The sequence below is a fragment of the Eucyclogobius newberryi genome, unplaced genomic scaffold, assembly GCF_026437365.1.
Source record: "Eucyclogobius newberryi isolate DKJ021-1_F unplaced genomic scaffold, fEucNew1.0.hap1 SCAF_3, whole genome shotgun sequence".
Taxonomy (NCBI): domain Eukaryota; kingdom Metazoa; phylum Chordata; class Actinopteri; order Gobiiformes; family Gobiidae; genus Eucyclogobius; species Eucyclogobius newberryi.
The window spans coordinates 15,876,076-15,890,566 of NW_027315945.1; the positions used below are offsets into that span (position 1 = coordinate 15,876,076).

At 41.8% G+C, this 14,491-nt stretch overlaps 1 protein-coding gene across 4 annotated transcripts in view; it reads right to left on the bottom strand.

Moving 5' to 3' along the window:
* erfl1 (Ets2 repressor factor like 1) overlaps window positions 1-10,165 on the bottom strand; it is a 43,936-nt gene extending 33,771 nt beyond the window's left edge. For 2 of the 4 annotated variants that reach the window (XM_072461131.1, XM_072461130.1), the window contains exon 1: window positions 3,825-3,927. In XM_072461131.1, the coding sequence (XP_072317232.1) occupies window positions 3,825-3,889 (65 nt within the window). In that variant the 5' untranslated portion in view covers window positions 3,890-3,927. Of the gene's footprint in view, window positions 1-3,824; window positions 3,928-9,861 lie in introns of those variants that run through there. The other 2 variants (XM_072461134.1, XM_072461132.1) reach the window with 2 other exon arrangements.
* Window positions 10,166-14,491: the final 4,326 nt, after the last annotated feature.

Sequence of the window (14,491 nt, forward strand, 5' to 3'; positions counted from 1 at the left end):
TAATTTGTGAGTGTCCAGCGGTAGTCGACGTAGAGGACTGGGGCTGGGTATCTACGGGATACTTGCCCCCCCGTGGCCCTTCACGCTCCCCAGGCCTGTGCTGTGGAGAGGAGCCTGTGCCAAATGAGGAAGAGGAGGTGCAGCGCTCGCAGGGACCACATGAATAAATCACACTACCACCCGGTGCTTTGGTTCTGGGGCGCTACAACCAACAACCAACACCTGCCTCATACATGCACATTTGAATAAGACACTCCACTCTCTTGGTGTGGTACATGCAAAACTGGCTGCCAGCCTCTTTGTAGGAGAGTGAGCGTGTGGTGCCTATGGATAGACTTTGTGATCGGAACATCAATAAGAATATTTGCTTTGGCTCTCCATCAGTATCAGATTATGGCGAGGATCACTGGGGACAGGAGCCTGCCAAGTGAACTGTCCGCAAGCCACTCTGCAAACAAGGGCTCCCAGGAACCCTCCAACCTCTTATTATGTGGAAGGGAGAGCGTAGAGTACATCTTCAGCACTAATACAACCACGAGCATCCATCCATATCGAGATGAAAACCATTACTGTAAGGTAATTTGCTGCGTTGAGAAAGAAAAGCAGAAAAGAAAGACAAAAAGTACAAAATAAGAGGTTCCATGTTAAAGTGGAACAGGTCGGTAAAAGAAGGTCAAGCTATTTACTCAAGACCAGTATCCAGGCTCATGGTCTGAAGGCGAAACGGCTATTGGAACGCATAATCTCTTAGCACTCAGATTTCTGTTCAATCCCCAAACCGACAATCAAGAAATGTGATATATATATATATTTTTAATCATCTGTTTAGCCCCATCAAAACAGCTAAAGGTTATGTATAACAGGTATGGTTGTCCAAAAAATGGACACCCAGATATTAATTGATACCAAGATTATAGCAATTGAAAATAAACACATAAATAGAACTAAGTTGGTACATTCCGCAAATACTTTTAGAATGTCCTTTGTATATAAGAACTAGTATGGGTTTTGAAGAGCTGAAAAATTGGGACTTTTGCAACAAAAAAAAATCTTTTAAATGGTCAAAAATCCCCAAAACAGTGCTAGGAAACTGAGATAACGATAACACTAAAAACTCCTACTATTTTGTGATGAAAATGATCGTCTATTGTGTAAAAAAACACATTATTATCATTGTGGTGCCAACATCAGTATCAAGTATGGAGCCTTTGCCTTCAAAACCATTTGTAATTTTAGCATCGTGACAATACTCTAAAGGGGTATTATTCATGTTTTTTCTCTTCTGTTTTCTTAAAAGGCAGATCAAAAAGTGCATTGGACGCTAATAAGTGCTAACTGCTACGATGAATGCAGCGTGAGGGAACAGTGGAAGGAGCACACCGGGAAGGAAGACAGAAAGAAATATTGACAGAGCATAGATATACACATAAGTCACCTCATGCACCGCCTGCTGCTGTGTTTTATGGGGGCGCTCGTGGCCGGCGGAACAGCCTGACAGGCCAGTTCCTTCAGCGGGAAATATGGCCCCTCTTCTCGCTCCTGTGCTATCACTCCTGCGCTGCTCTGTCTATCCCACCTGATATCATCCTGTCACCTTCGCAGCGCGCCGGCTCTCTTTTCCATCATACCCCTATTTCTCCCTGGCCTTTTATTGGCGCTGTGCATTGTAGCCTTCATGTTTCACTCCTCTCATCCTATCCATCTTCATGTCGCTCTCCTAATCCTTCTCATTTGCTCTGCAGGGCCCCCTTCTTATACTGCCCCGGCCCGCTGCCTGTTTCTTCCACGGGGCTGGCCCATTTCCACCTACTCCTCGCCGCTTCCCCTCATTCTTCCTGATTCATTTTCCGGGCTCTAGCCGCGCCATACGTCCCCTCCGCCTTCCAATTGTGCCACAAACATTCACATCTGTCTCCAGCCTCATTCCCGTTAACCTCGGCGATATTTCCTCCGAGCCGCCTGGACTTGCCAAATGCGTTTTCCTCTCTGTTGTTAACGAGCCTGCAAAGATCATCCTTTTAACTCAATGAGAAAGAGATTCTAGGAAGTCATGGCAACCCGTTTACGACGCCAATGAGCCAGGGTCGTAACCTGGATTAGGACGAGCCCCATAATGTAATATTGTCACCCCAGAATAACATAGTGCATATGGTAAATTATATTGCAATGGCTCATGGTTTGGAACTTTGGAGGCTGTCAACTTTTAAATAAGCGGACCTTTTGTTTTGATAATTTGGGATACTTTCTGAAAATATCTCCCCTTAATTCAATACTTAATTGAATACCACAATTTAAAGACCTATAATTAGATTTTCCTCTGCAAACTGAATCTTAAAATTGACATCTAAATATTTAGGGAAACACTCTCTCTCTTGCCTGTCATGATACTATATCAAAAATATAGCTAGACCATATTTTGGGGGTTCTTTGCACAAACAACAGACTTTTCAAACTCAAATTCCAGCTGTAAGGTTAAATAATTGACATATCTATGACTTGATCTGATACTACACGACTTTAGTGTTTTATTCTATTATTCTATAGTTAAGCTCATGTTATTTTAAAATCTGTTCAGTTAGAACATTCACAGTTATTCTCTCAGTGTCACAAAGTATTTTCACAATACCATGATATTTTATACAATAATATATCACATTTCAAAATGTGTCATCGTGACAGGCCTAAACTGTCAGATGATATGGTGGAAACTCAGATATAAAAAGAAAGTGGATTCAGTTGCACTTTACAACTTGGTTTTTAATCCAAGCTTCAGTCACTACATAAACTATTCTGTCAGCAAACTCTCAGATCACAATCACCCAAATAACACATTTTAAGTCCAGGTGGATAAAGTGTCTTGCAGAAGGACACAACAGTAGCGCTTGTACTTTTGCATAACAGGATTTAACCAACAACTTTCAGGTTTGTGGGAGAATCTCTTTAGTTGTTGGAGTATGTTAACTGGTTGAATTAACCAACTCTAAAGTTTTGCCATTTCGGTCACTGTTTTGCAGACGGTATATCCCCTCCTCACTTCTCCTCCCTCCCCTGTCCATCTCGCTCCTATTTCTCTGCGAGCGCCTCTGCCCTCCCTCCTCTCATCCGCAGCCTGAGCACAGAGCCCCATGTGTCGGAATCAATTAGGGCTGAGAGCCGTCGCGGCCGCTCTTTCACGGAGGTAAATATTAAACTGCACCAAGCGCCGTGGAGGAACAGAGGCAGCGAGGAAGAGCGAGAGGCGGGGGCAGGCGGGGGGAGAGAGGAGCCCCTCCGTCCCTAATCCACCGCATCGATCAGGCGGGGATGAGGGTAATATATTATTTTGACAAGATACGATCCTCCGACGCGCACCGCTATCCCCGACGATCGATTTCTTTTTCTCTCCTTTTTTCCCTTGCCTTTTCTCCCCCTCAGCGAGTGGGACAGACTTTGTGCGAGAGTGTTCGTACGTGTGTGTGTGTGTGTGTGTGTGTGTGTCTGTATGTTGCCAGGTTGCCGTGTGTGCAAGTGCAGCCAAGTGTAGATGGGTGACAATAGGAACAGCATTAGGAAATGTGGGGAAGAGATGAGGATGGTGCTGCAAGTCGGTCTGCTCTTTTACAAACAAGCTCCTGTCTAAACAACTAAATCACGCGCTCACGTAGAGATGGATCGTGGAGAACGCTGCTTGCCATTTGTTTCGGAGGCTGACAGGGTTGGAGTTAGTCAAATAGTCAAAGCTGACCTATTGTAAAGTTAAGTGTCTGCCCCCTCCACTCCACTTCATATGGCTTTGTAAACTGTGTCTAAATGCTAAACTCCCCGGATCAATTTTTTTTATTCACCTGCTCCCTCCTTCTTCTCCATCAGCGGCTGCGCTCCTGGTGCCCCCTGCCCTGTCCTCATGCATGTCTTCAGATGTCCCGCAAGGGTGTCCTGTCTTTGAGAAGAGGATAAGTCTCACTTATTCAAATAACAAAATGTTCAGTAGTAAAGCGGTGCCAAATATAGATGTCTCTTACTAGTTTTCTTCAAGAGGAATGCAACATTGTAAAATACAGATATAGTATTTGTTGTTTATTTCATGCAGTGACATGTTGTAGGCTACTGCAATGTTGCTTGATTGAGATGTTAACAAAATTGTGTCAAACTGTTTTTCTGAGTCTGTAAATGTATTTCCAGCAATAAAGAGCATAAAAATGGTTATATTTCAAAACGCACCTGGTTGAAAATCCACTTGAAGATCCAATTTTTGAATTAAAGTCTAGGTGGTTGCACTAGTATTTTCCGCTTGTTCCGCTTAATTTAACCATTTCACTTGATACAAATGAATTAATGTAATTAGAAGACTTGGTCTTATATCAGGGAGAAAAAAGGGAAAAGAAAATGTATATATATATATATATATATATATATATATATATATATATATATATATATATATATATATATATATATTATTGCAATTGGAGGTATGCAAAATTATAATCACATATCTAATCTATTATTTAGAAAGAAACGTCTAATTCCAAACATGGTTATAAAGTGACATTTCTGCTCTTTTTGGTACAATTTACGGTCCACATTAGATATGTTATCTACATATTAGATACGTTTTTGTGAGATACTGCTTTGCCGCGACTTACTTCTCCTTTCTTTCTTGTCAGCTTTTGCGTTTATTGTGCCATTTTCTGCCACTTTGGTGCAAGAAAGAGTGGCCGTAATGCAATCTCTACCCACAGCCTGTTCCCCTGCTGTGAAGGAGAGTAGCTCGGTGTGCACGCCGGGCCGCTGCAGAAGAAGAGGGGGGTGTGGAGAAGGGGTCAAGGTGAGCTCTAATACACTATTGATCCGCCCCAATTGAAAACCTGATGGAAATTTTACCCCCCTCCTCATCGCCCCCCAGTGCACCCCTCTCTGTTCTGACCCCCCTCTTTCTCCCTATCTTCCACTCCTCTCTTCCTGAATGTCTTTTTTCCTTTCCTCTGTGTATCCTCCCTGGTGTCTAGAGTCTTCCCCGTTTTTACAGCGTCTATCCTGGCTTGCTCCGATCTGTTTTCTCTGCCAGCTGAATGTCTCTTTCAGGTGCAAACCACTTTCTCCAAGCACTGGTCAAAACTATCTCTCTCGGCACATGCATGAGTGTACTTAGACTATCCCAACAGCTTGACTGAACCCTGTTATTGTCACTTTGTCAGGGTTAACATGCAAGAGATAGAGTTAAAGGGCTGCACTGCTCAGGCTAATGGTGCATTCAAGTGAACAGGGTATTTACTAGTAAATGTTTGTTGGACTAAATGCTAATACAATGACTGGATTTACTCAACATAAGTAAATAGATTTACTGACTTTGCAGTATATGTTGGTTTGAGGGTTTGAACTGTGGCTCCAAATAAATTGCCAAATTGAATTACCTGCTCCTTCAGTTATGATTATCTGCCAGTTCTATCGTATATCATTATTTCTATTTTAATGAGACTGAAGCTCATCAAAAAAGTTAATAAGAGGAATACAATCAGAAAAAAAAAATACAATATGTTCACAATTTGCTGCAAAACATCTCTTCAACCTTTATTACAACAAGCAAATTCTGAAAAACTAAGAAAAATCTCTGTAACTGCAAGAAAGGTCTTTTAAAGCCAACATAATTTCCTCCTCTCTCTTTAGTCTTCCTTCTAAAACCTTCGTTTAGCCAGGCTCCCCTCCCTGCTGTTCCCTGCTCCCCCTCATCCCCTGCCAGAGTGTGCATCAGATGGTCCATTTCTCTCTAACCCACTGCATATTGATCCGGATGGCAGTAGCACGCAGGGCGAGGGCTGTGACGACTACGGCTACAGTGTATTAAACGCCACAAACGCTTTGGACGCAGCGGCTGAGACACGCCTCCCGCGGCAGGACCCTGTCGATAGCTGTTCTCTCCTGTCAACAGCAGCCAAATGGCCTCTCAATCTGGGAGCGCTGATGGCCTGCAGATTGGTACTCACAACTGCGATGCAAAAATAGAAGAGGATCTGGAGAAGAACAAGGATAAAAGATGAAATCATAGCGAGGGATGTGTGCAGGGTGATCTGTCAGGCCTGTACTCATTCCCAAGGAGTGATAAAGGACAATGGTCAATGTCCCATAGAAGAAGAAGAATATATATATATATATATATATATATATATATATATATATATATATATATATATATATACATATATATTTAATGCATTAGACTACCATACTTATTTCAAAATCAATCACATCTAATCCAAAATGTTTAAAGGGGTAAGAAATGTGCAAATGCATTCCTGAAATTCTGTATTGGAGATCTTGAAGTCTGCTGTAGGCCAGGTCCGTATGGACAATGATTCCTAAAACCAGTGTCATTTGTTTATGGAATATCACATATTTGGGTTCATTAGGCAAAATACTTAGGGAAATGGTGCCAAGCCAAATGGCCATCCAGGTTAATTTGTCTTTTAACAGTATACACTGCGTTCACATTTGTTATACTATCCCAAGAGTATGGCAACCATATGTACATCCACCCAAACTAACAACCTAATTGCATCATCATGTATGAACCAGAAATTGGGCTCTAGGGGAATTTGGTACTCCACAAAACTCCTCTTTAAAAGTTTTATCGTGGAAGATGAAATGATCCAATGACTATTACTAAATAATGACTTTGAATGATCAACCACAACAAGCTGACTTGTTCAATCAGAATGGAAGTTAGTCAATGAAATCATTCCCATTCACACCACAAATGTTGCACCACAAAAAGCTATCTTCTCAACTTTCAATCTGCTCCATTCTTTGCCTTAACCAGCCTTATAATATAACAGACAGTTGTCCTACTGCTATTTACACTGTTTGTACACTGTTTATCAGATCAAAAAAAATATTCTGAAAGACCGGAACAATGCAGCTCCATTACTTTCACCCTAAACTTTACACGCGCTCTTGTTCTATGCAGAGTGTGTTGCTTGTGGGAGATAAGTGCATATCGGTGCGTTTGATTTATGTACTGTTGTGTTCATGTCAGACGTCTGAGCTATCGGTAGCTCCATCTCCCAATAGACACAGCAATGTTACAGCACCCTGGTGTCGACCCCGGGACCCCCGATACACATCTGGAACAACACGAAGGTTTGTTCGAGGTGGAGGAGGTGCTTTTCATTTTCATTCAACGCAGGAGTCGACCGCTTTGTTACATGGTGCTGCTGTCTCGCTGTTTTTTCTCCTCTCTCTGCCCTTTTGTGTCGCCAGCAGGTGAGTGGGAGAGGCCAGTGCTTTTGACCTTACACTCAACATTGCAGTTACCCTCCAGTAGCTCTGGTAGGAGAGAATCTGGCAGGCAAACTGTGGGCACTGGTTGGCACTTTCAAATGTTCTCTCCCAAAGGTGTACGGTTTATTTTTCTTTTTTTCTTTATTATATATGTAAATAGGTTTAAAACAAGGTAGGAATAAGTCACAAGAGTAATTTTGACCATTACGCTGTAGCTGGATTTAAAGGTGCTTGATGGAGAGAATAATTTAGGTAATAGACGATATGGACAGTCTGATCAGACCTATTCACCAAATATACTAGGTTTGGAAAACAATCCAGTAATAATCGTACTCTCAGATTGGGCGATGTCTATCCAATGCTTCACAAAACTGCTGTTTTAGAGTCACTTCAAGTGTAGATTATTATGCATTATACAGGGCTACAAAAAGAAACACTCTGGTAATTGACGGGTTTTTTAAACTGCATGGACAACAAACTTGTCTCATGCCTTGTGCCAAATAGCCCACTAAACCCATCCAGGGTTCAAACACTTGTTTTATTTCCTCTTCTGTCCTTCAATCACTCCTTACTAGCCGCTGCGGCCGCCTTCCTGAGTCTACCTCGTCTCTTCTTGCCCTCTCCATCTTTTTTCCTCTCTAGGAAGGAATCAGTCTCACCTTAATTGCTCTTAAATCGGATTAATGACTGACCGGGGACAACTTGACTTAATCTTTCTTCGAGTAACTCTTCTTGTCCGCCTTGTGCTCATACATCACTTTTGGACGTTTTGCTCACCCTTGAACCTCTAATCATTTTCACATCCGTTTGCACTGTTCATTGTTTTATCATATTTTGACCTTATTCTTCCCCGCCACTCTCCACAACTGGCTGGCTCTTACATGGGTTACAGCGTGTGTCGATGTGCTCCTTTCATTGCCTCCTAAGTGCTTTGGCAATACTTGGGATCTGCTTTTCATTCTGGCGCGGCTAATCTCAATTGAATCACATTGAGTTTGTATTGAGATTGAGATAAAGGACAAGCATGCAGTCCATAGCTCAAGCGGCTTTCCTGTGTTATGTCAGACCTTGTCATTAGCCTATAAGAGATATTCCACTGTGGACTATGTGGTTCTTGTCAAGGGGTGAAAAGAAAAATACATGGCACCTTCTAAACCCCTGTAGTTCAAAAAATGGGAGGTAAAAAAAGCAGGCCAGCCTTGTGGACAAAAGCTCATTTTCCTGTTGGTTGCACACTGCTGCGGGCAGGCTAACATGCCTCAGGGGAATTGGAGCACTCATACACCTTTGTTTTCTTCAGCTTTTTCTCAAGTTTGCACACAGCACCTGAGCTTGTAACAGAGCAGGATTTCGATGTCAACCTAGCAGCTAAGTGTGCAACCTGTCAACCCCGAGGCGAAGTCGATGATCTTGGAGCACACCAAGTCCCCCTCTAGTTTTATTTTTATTTTTTCACTGTGACAGCAAACGGAGAAACTGTCATTTCCAAATGTATATTGTTCACCTTCCAGGTTTGCTTCCAGTCACTTCCACATCTACTATTTTGTACTTTCTTTTACCTTGGATTTGCCCACCTTCCTGTCTCTCCACTGCACTGTGAGCTCCCCGACACTGCTCAGGACTCCAGCTCCACGTCCGTCCCCTCTCGCGCTGTGGTCAGGATTAAGCATTTATCTCTGTGGTCCTTCTTTTGGGGCCCTAAACGCCCATGAGGATGATAAGAGACGCAGGGATTTGTCAAATTGCGAGCCATTGATTAACTGACCTTTCACGCCTGCAAGTCTCTCAGCCACTCCACTAATGGTCGACAGACGAGATGGTGAGATAGATGGAGACATGTGGCTGTTATTATTGTGTACAAGTTTGTAGTTACCAGGTGTGGCAGCAAAGGGGGAACAGGGGCCACTGAAGAGGAGGGGCACTGCTGGGAGATGGGGCAGATACAGCTGAGTCCTTCACTTGCCCTGTGTGCTCTTAAAGTGGTACAGGTTCAAGTGTTTTACTGAATAATAGTGTAAGGCAAACTTGAGCCATAGGGCTAATATTGGACAGGATGAATTAGGGAGAGGAGAAGGAGCCGGAGGAAGTGTTTCGACATTTGCTGGCTGGAGGAAAAATGTAGCATGTGATCGGTTATTGCCATAGGCAATGCATGGCGCATTGAACACCTTTGATTATTCACAGACATATCTGTCCCACAAAAAAAACTTTACAAAGCAAAAGAGCCTCCAGAATGGCCTGTGTGTATAAATGAGGACCCATAGAGCAGGGGTCAATTCTCTTTTTTAACAAAATATATTTTCAGACAGAGCTCTCCACAAAATAAGCCAATTTGTGACACTATGATAAATATTGTAATTTTGAAAATTATAGCCTACAATTAGAGACGTGACTTGGTTCATACATTACTAAAAAGTAATGAGGGCCAAAAAGTAGAAGTAAAAAAGTGTTTTGTTTGCTTTTGTAAGTCAGGTGAACCAAAGCAGACACAATCAAAAGTATGTTCACTGTTTTTTCCTTAGTCCAAGCTAATAGCACATTAGCATGCTTTCGAATGCGCCAGTAGGTGTATGGCCTGTGTGTTTGTCGGCAGAGTTCACCCACCTGGATCTCCGTGTCGCCCCGCCTCAGAGATGCACCTGAGGCCGAAGCCCACTCTTCTGGCTCTGGACTGGACTGGACTGTTTGTGCCCCGTGTGCGTCTGTTACCACCCGGAAACCAGGAGGAGGAAGAGACCAGAATGTTGACGCTACCTGTAAAAAAAAGACAAATGATCAAATCTACTACAAAAACAATATCACAAGGAGAACAGAGGTATAGGCCTATTAATATATATATATATTTAAATAAGTTGCGCAGATGGGAGTAAATTCTGTGTTTGTGTTCCCGCGAGACCCAGTGGTGCCCTTCAGACCACAGATCAATCACCTTATTTACTCTTGGAGTCTTATAGAAACGCAGCGAGGCACCACGGCGCACGGTATATAATTCTTTACATATTCCCTCTGCTGCTGTACGTGCACCATACTTAGGCACACTTGAGGATATGAGTGTTTTTGCGCTCGAGGTGTGTCTGTGCAGAAAGAGAGAGAGACTCAGGGGCCCAGGATGCAGCTCGACGCGCGGGAGCCTCTCGTGTCTCGTTATCGATGTATGAGAAGCGCGCTGCAGAGGAGGATATTGAGCGCACTAACTAGCCGCACTTTGATCATGCGAAATTGCTTTCCAGATGACAACACATTAAGGATGAGAGCTTTTTTTTTTTTTTTTTGAAAGAGGAAAATGAAGGGGAAAAATCAAACACCTGTCAGAAGTTTGCGTTCCGAATGAGACAGAAAGGGGAAGAGGAGAGGCACGTAATTCGACAGCAAGACGAGCAGATCAAATCTATATAAATTGAAATTTAGATGTAAGAGATGTCCAAATATTAACGCGTATTTACCGCAGGTCAAACGCATTAGTAACATGCCGTATTCGGACTTTTACATATGGCCTAAATAAACATATTCTTAATAAAAGCACTAAAATAATGATCCTTTTCACTCTTCATCTTGCCCAAAAACAAAAAATTAAAACACCGATAGCTTTAGCCATTTCGAGTGTAACTTGGCCTATTACAACCTGCCTGGAGAAAAAAAAAAACTTTCTTCGGGATCCCAATCTGCTAATTATAGCCTAATCCGTAAAAACTACAAAATCTAGGAATTATTCAATTGAATTTAGTTAAGTTATTTTGTGCAGGTGTACTAAAATTTAACGGGATGACGCCAGGACCGGAACTCCAAAAACTACTGCCCAAAAATCAAATAGAAAAAAGAAATAAACACAATTCGTTCAATAATAATAATAATAATAATAATAATAATAATAATAATAATAATAATAATTATTATTATTATTATTATTATTATTATTATACTATAATAATGATAATGATAATGTTTATTATTATTATTATTATTTAGGGTGAAAGTAAATTTGAAGGTATGAGTTTTGATAATATTTCCCATCGTTAAACGCACCGATTAAACATCTTCCACTAGGATGCAAAGTAATTCTAATTGAATTAACGAATTCAGGAGAGTGAATGAATGATCTATGAACCAGGTCTGTAGGGTGCTCAGTATGCCGTATTCATGTATTTTTTATTTTCTTGCTATTAAATATCCACAGACAGAGATGAGACAGTTATAACAAATAAATAAAATTGGATTAAGTTTCAAATAAACTGTTAGGCCTAAAAAAAGACGACATGGGAGTTGACCTTTGCAGGGCCCACAACCACTCTATTATTATTATTATTATTATTATTATTATTATTATTATTATTATGTAATTAATAGTTAGAATCTAATAAATCTATGCCTCGTAGCTTTTTTTTTTCAAGACTCAAGCAGCTGTCCATGAAAGTTTGTATATGGCGCGTTTTGAAGTTGTAAAGACGGTGGTAAGTTAACATAAAACACATATACACCATTGGTTGGTCGTATCTACTGATCGATCTCTTAATCTGCAATAGTTACATGCGAGTATTGATTTACAAACACTGTTTATCTGGAAGTATACTACCACAAATAATTGAGTACACCCACGGCGCGCATAAATATGCATCAAAGTTGTAAAGGGGTAAACATCTCAAATAAAAAATAAAAATCAAATGTGGGCAGACCAGAGAGTCCAAATAAAGATTATTCCAAATATTTTTCTGCTTCTGTATCGACGCGCGCACTTCTCAAAAGGAGGCAACTCCCAGGCGAGTGTGTGAAACCGCCGATCCAAACTTCAGCGCAGAAGCCGAGCATCGACTTCATGTAAAATCCACCAGGGAATCATATTTTGTGTCAAATAAAAAATGTTCAAGAGAAATGCTTTAAAAACATGCTGCAAAAACATGCAACAAAAACATGCGCGCAAAGAAAACGATAGAGTTTAGAAGAAGATGACAGTGAAGTGCAGATGAAGGCCTGTTCAGAGCGTGGAGAGAAGTGGAAATGAGCGGGAGCGCGCCGCGTGTGACTGACTGTTTAATTGACTGATTGATACAGCCGCGTGGAGGTGAGAGCCAGACGCATTAACAAATAGAGGCATTTAAAGGCTAATCCGGGCCAACACCGACGGCTCAGCGCGCCCGTGAAGTCCTCCCACTGTGCCGTGATCGCGTTTGACCAGAAACGCGCTCCTGGCACGGTGCGTCAAAACGCACGTGCCAAAAGACCAAACTTCCAACAGCAGTGACTAAAATACAAAATGTGCTTGTTTTAAGAGCGTCCACAGTTCAGACAGACAACACTACTCTTTAAGAAAGAATGCACGTAATATCAACCGCAGAGAAGGCATATTCATATTTGGAAATTGTAGCGCACAACTTTTCACTTCTCTAAACACATACATATTGCGCAGTAAATACAGACGCAGTTACAGTATTTCTTAAAAAATATATTTTCAAAGAATGAATAGATCATACCTGAATCTTTTTTTTTTTTTTTCTGGGCTTGAAAGTGTAGTTGAAGCGCTGTGACGGGTCTATCCACACGCACTGAGCGCAGCGAGCAAAGCGGACGAGAGGCAGCCCTTCTCTTGGAGCAGGAGCCAGCCGCGCACACGAGAGCACAGGGGGAGGGAGTGAACAGGAGGAGGTGGAGGAAGAGTGCATCCCTCTCCCGCTCTCTCTTTTGTCTCTCTCTCTCTCTCTCTCTCTCTCTCTCTCTCTCTCTCTCTCTCTCTCTACTTCAGTGATGTGTGTGTAGATAATTAGTAAATCCCCATTCGCTGTGCCTCGGGTCGGTTTGTTTTCCCCGGTCGACAAGCCAAGAGGAAAGAGAATTTGAAGTAGGATTCGACCCGTTTCCGCTCCCGTGTGTCGTATACGAGGTGCTCGCGAGTTTTCACGGGGCGAAGACAGGCTCTCACACACTTTGTCTTGAAGAAAATTAACTATGTTCAATGTTGAATAGAAAACAAAAATGTTGTATAAATGTTAACGCAATCAAAAGACAGACGTGTCAGTGTCATGTGTTCCTCTGAAATGTAACTTTTTGACTGTTCTTTACAGTAAAGAATATGATCAAATGTCAAAATCTTATATGCTTGAACAACAAAAGGTGCCAATTCTTTACCAGATGGAATCCACGTTTGTAAAAGTCATGTAGAAATGCTCTGAAATGCCCACTCTGGCTCTCGTGCCTGGAAATCGACTTTGTCCTAAACAAACTTTAATCATTTAATTGATTCCTAATCAGCGAGTTAATAATCAATTAGGTAAACCTTTGGAACTCACTTTAACAAACAAAGCAACTTCATGACAAAAGAAAAAAGAGAGAGAAAAGAAAATTGCAAATGTGCTTGAGTTTAAACACTACATACTGAAAACCTTATGATTAAAGGCAATCCATGAATGTTGACACATATTATGTCCTCTCAACATTAAAATATGCACAAAACTTTATTTGTCTCCTATAACATGGACTAATACAGTCTGATCTGAAGAGATGTCTTCATTTACAGTTGTTTGGCTGAATTGCCTGCTCCAGTTGGTTCAAATTTAATGAGCAATATCTAGGGAAATTTAATTTAATGGAGTGACATAAATCCTCCTATTAAGGCTTCAACTTGACATGTTGGCAAAAATGTCAACATTTAAGATACTTAGTGATTTCGCATGAATATAAAAGGTTAAGAATTTGTCTTTTTCAGTTGAAGATAAATTGTAAATCATCATGCCTATTTCCAAACCTGCAATACTGCCCAAAAATGTCTGTTTTTACTCACAGAAGATATGGCTGATGAAAATACATGTATGAATAATTAAACGCAAGGGCCTCAAAGTGTCCTTGTTTACACACTAGATCAAATCTAACTACGAGCTACTAAATATGCAACAGTGATAAACCCTGGCCACGGTCAAAGGCAGAGCTCCGCACATTCATCATCGCCACAGGCAGCCAGCGCGCCTCATTACCGCCCTCTAGTGTCCACTGCTGACGCGAGCCTTATATCACGGCTTGTTACAGCGGCCAGCCGTCTCCAGCAGTGGCCGGGCGCTCCTCTCACCCCCTGTCCGGGTTTGGGGGGTTCAGACTTGTGTCGGCTGTGGGGATATCAAACTCTCTCATACACGCAGCAGATGAAAGCTTTGCCAATACGCCGGCTCCCATGGGGGTCATGTTGTATTGATGTGACCACTGGTGTGCGCGTGGTGCCAGTGCATGTCGCTGTCTGTACGCGTGGTGTGTG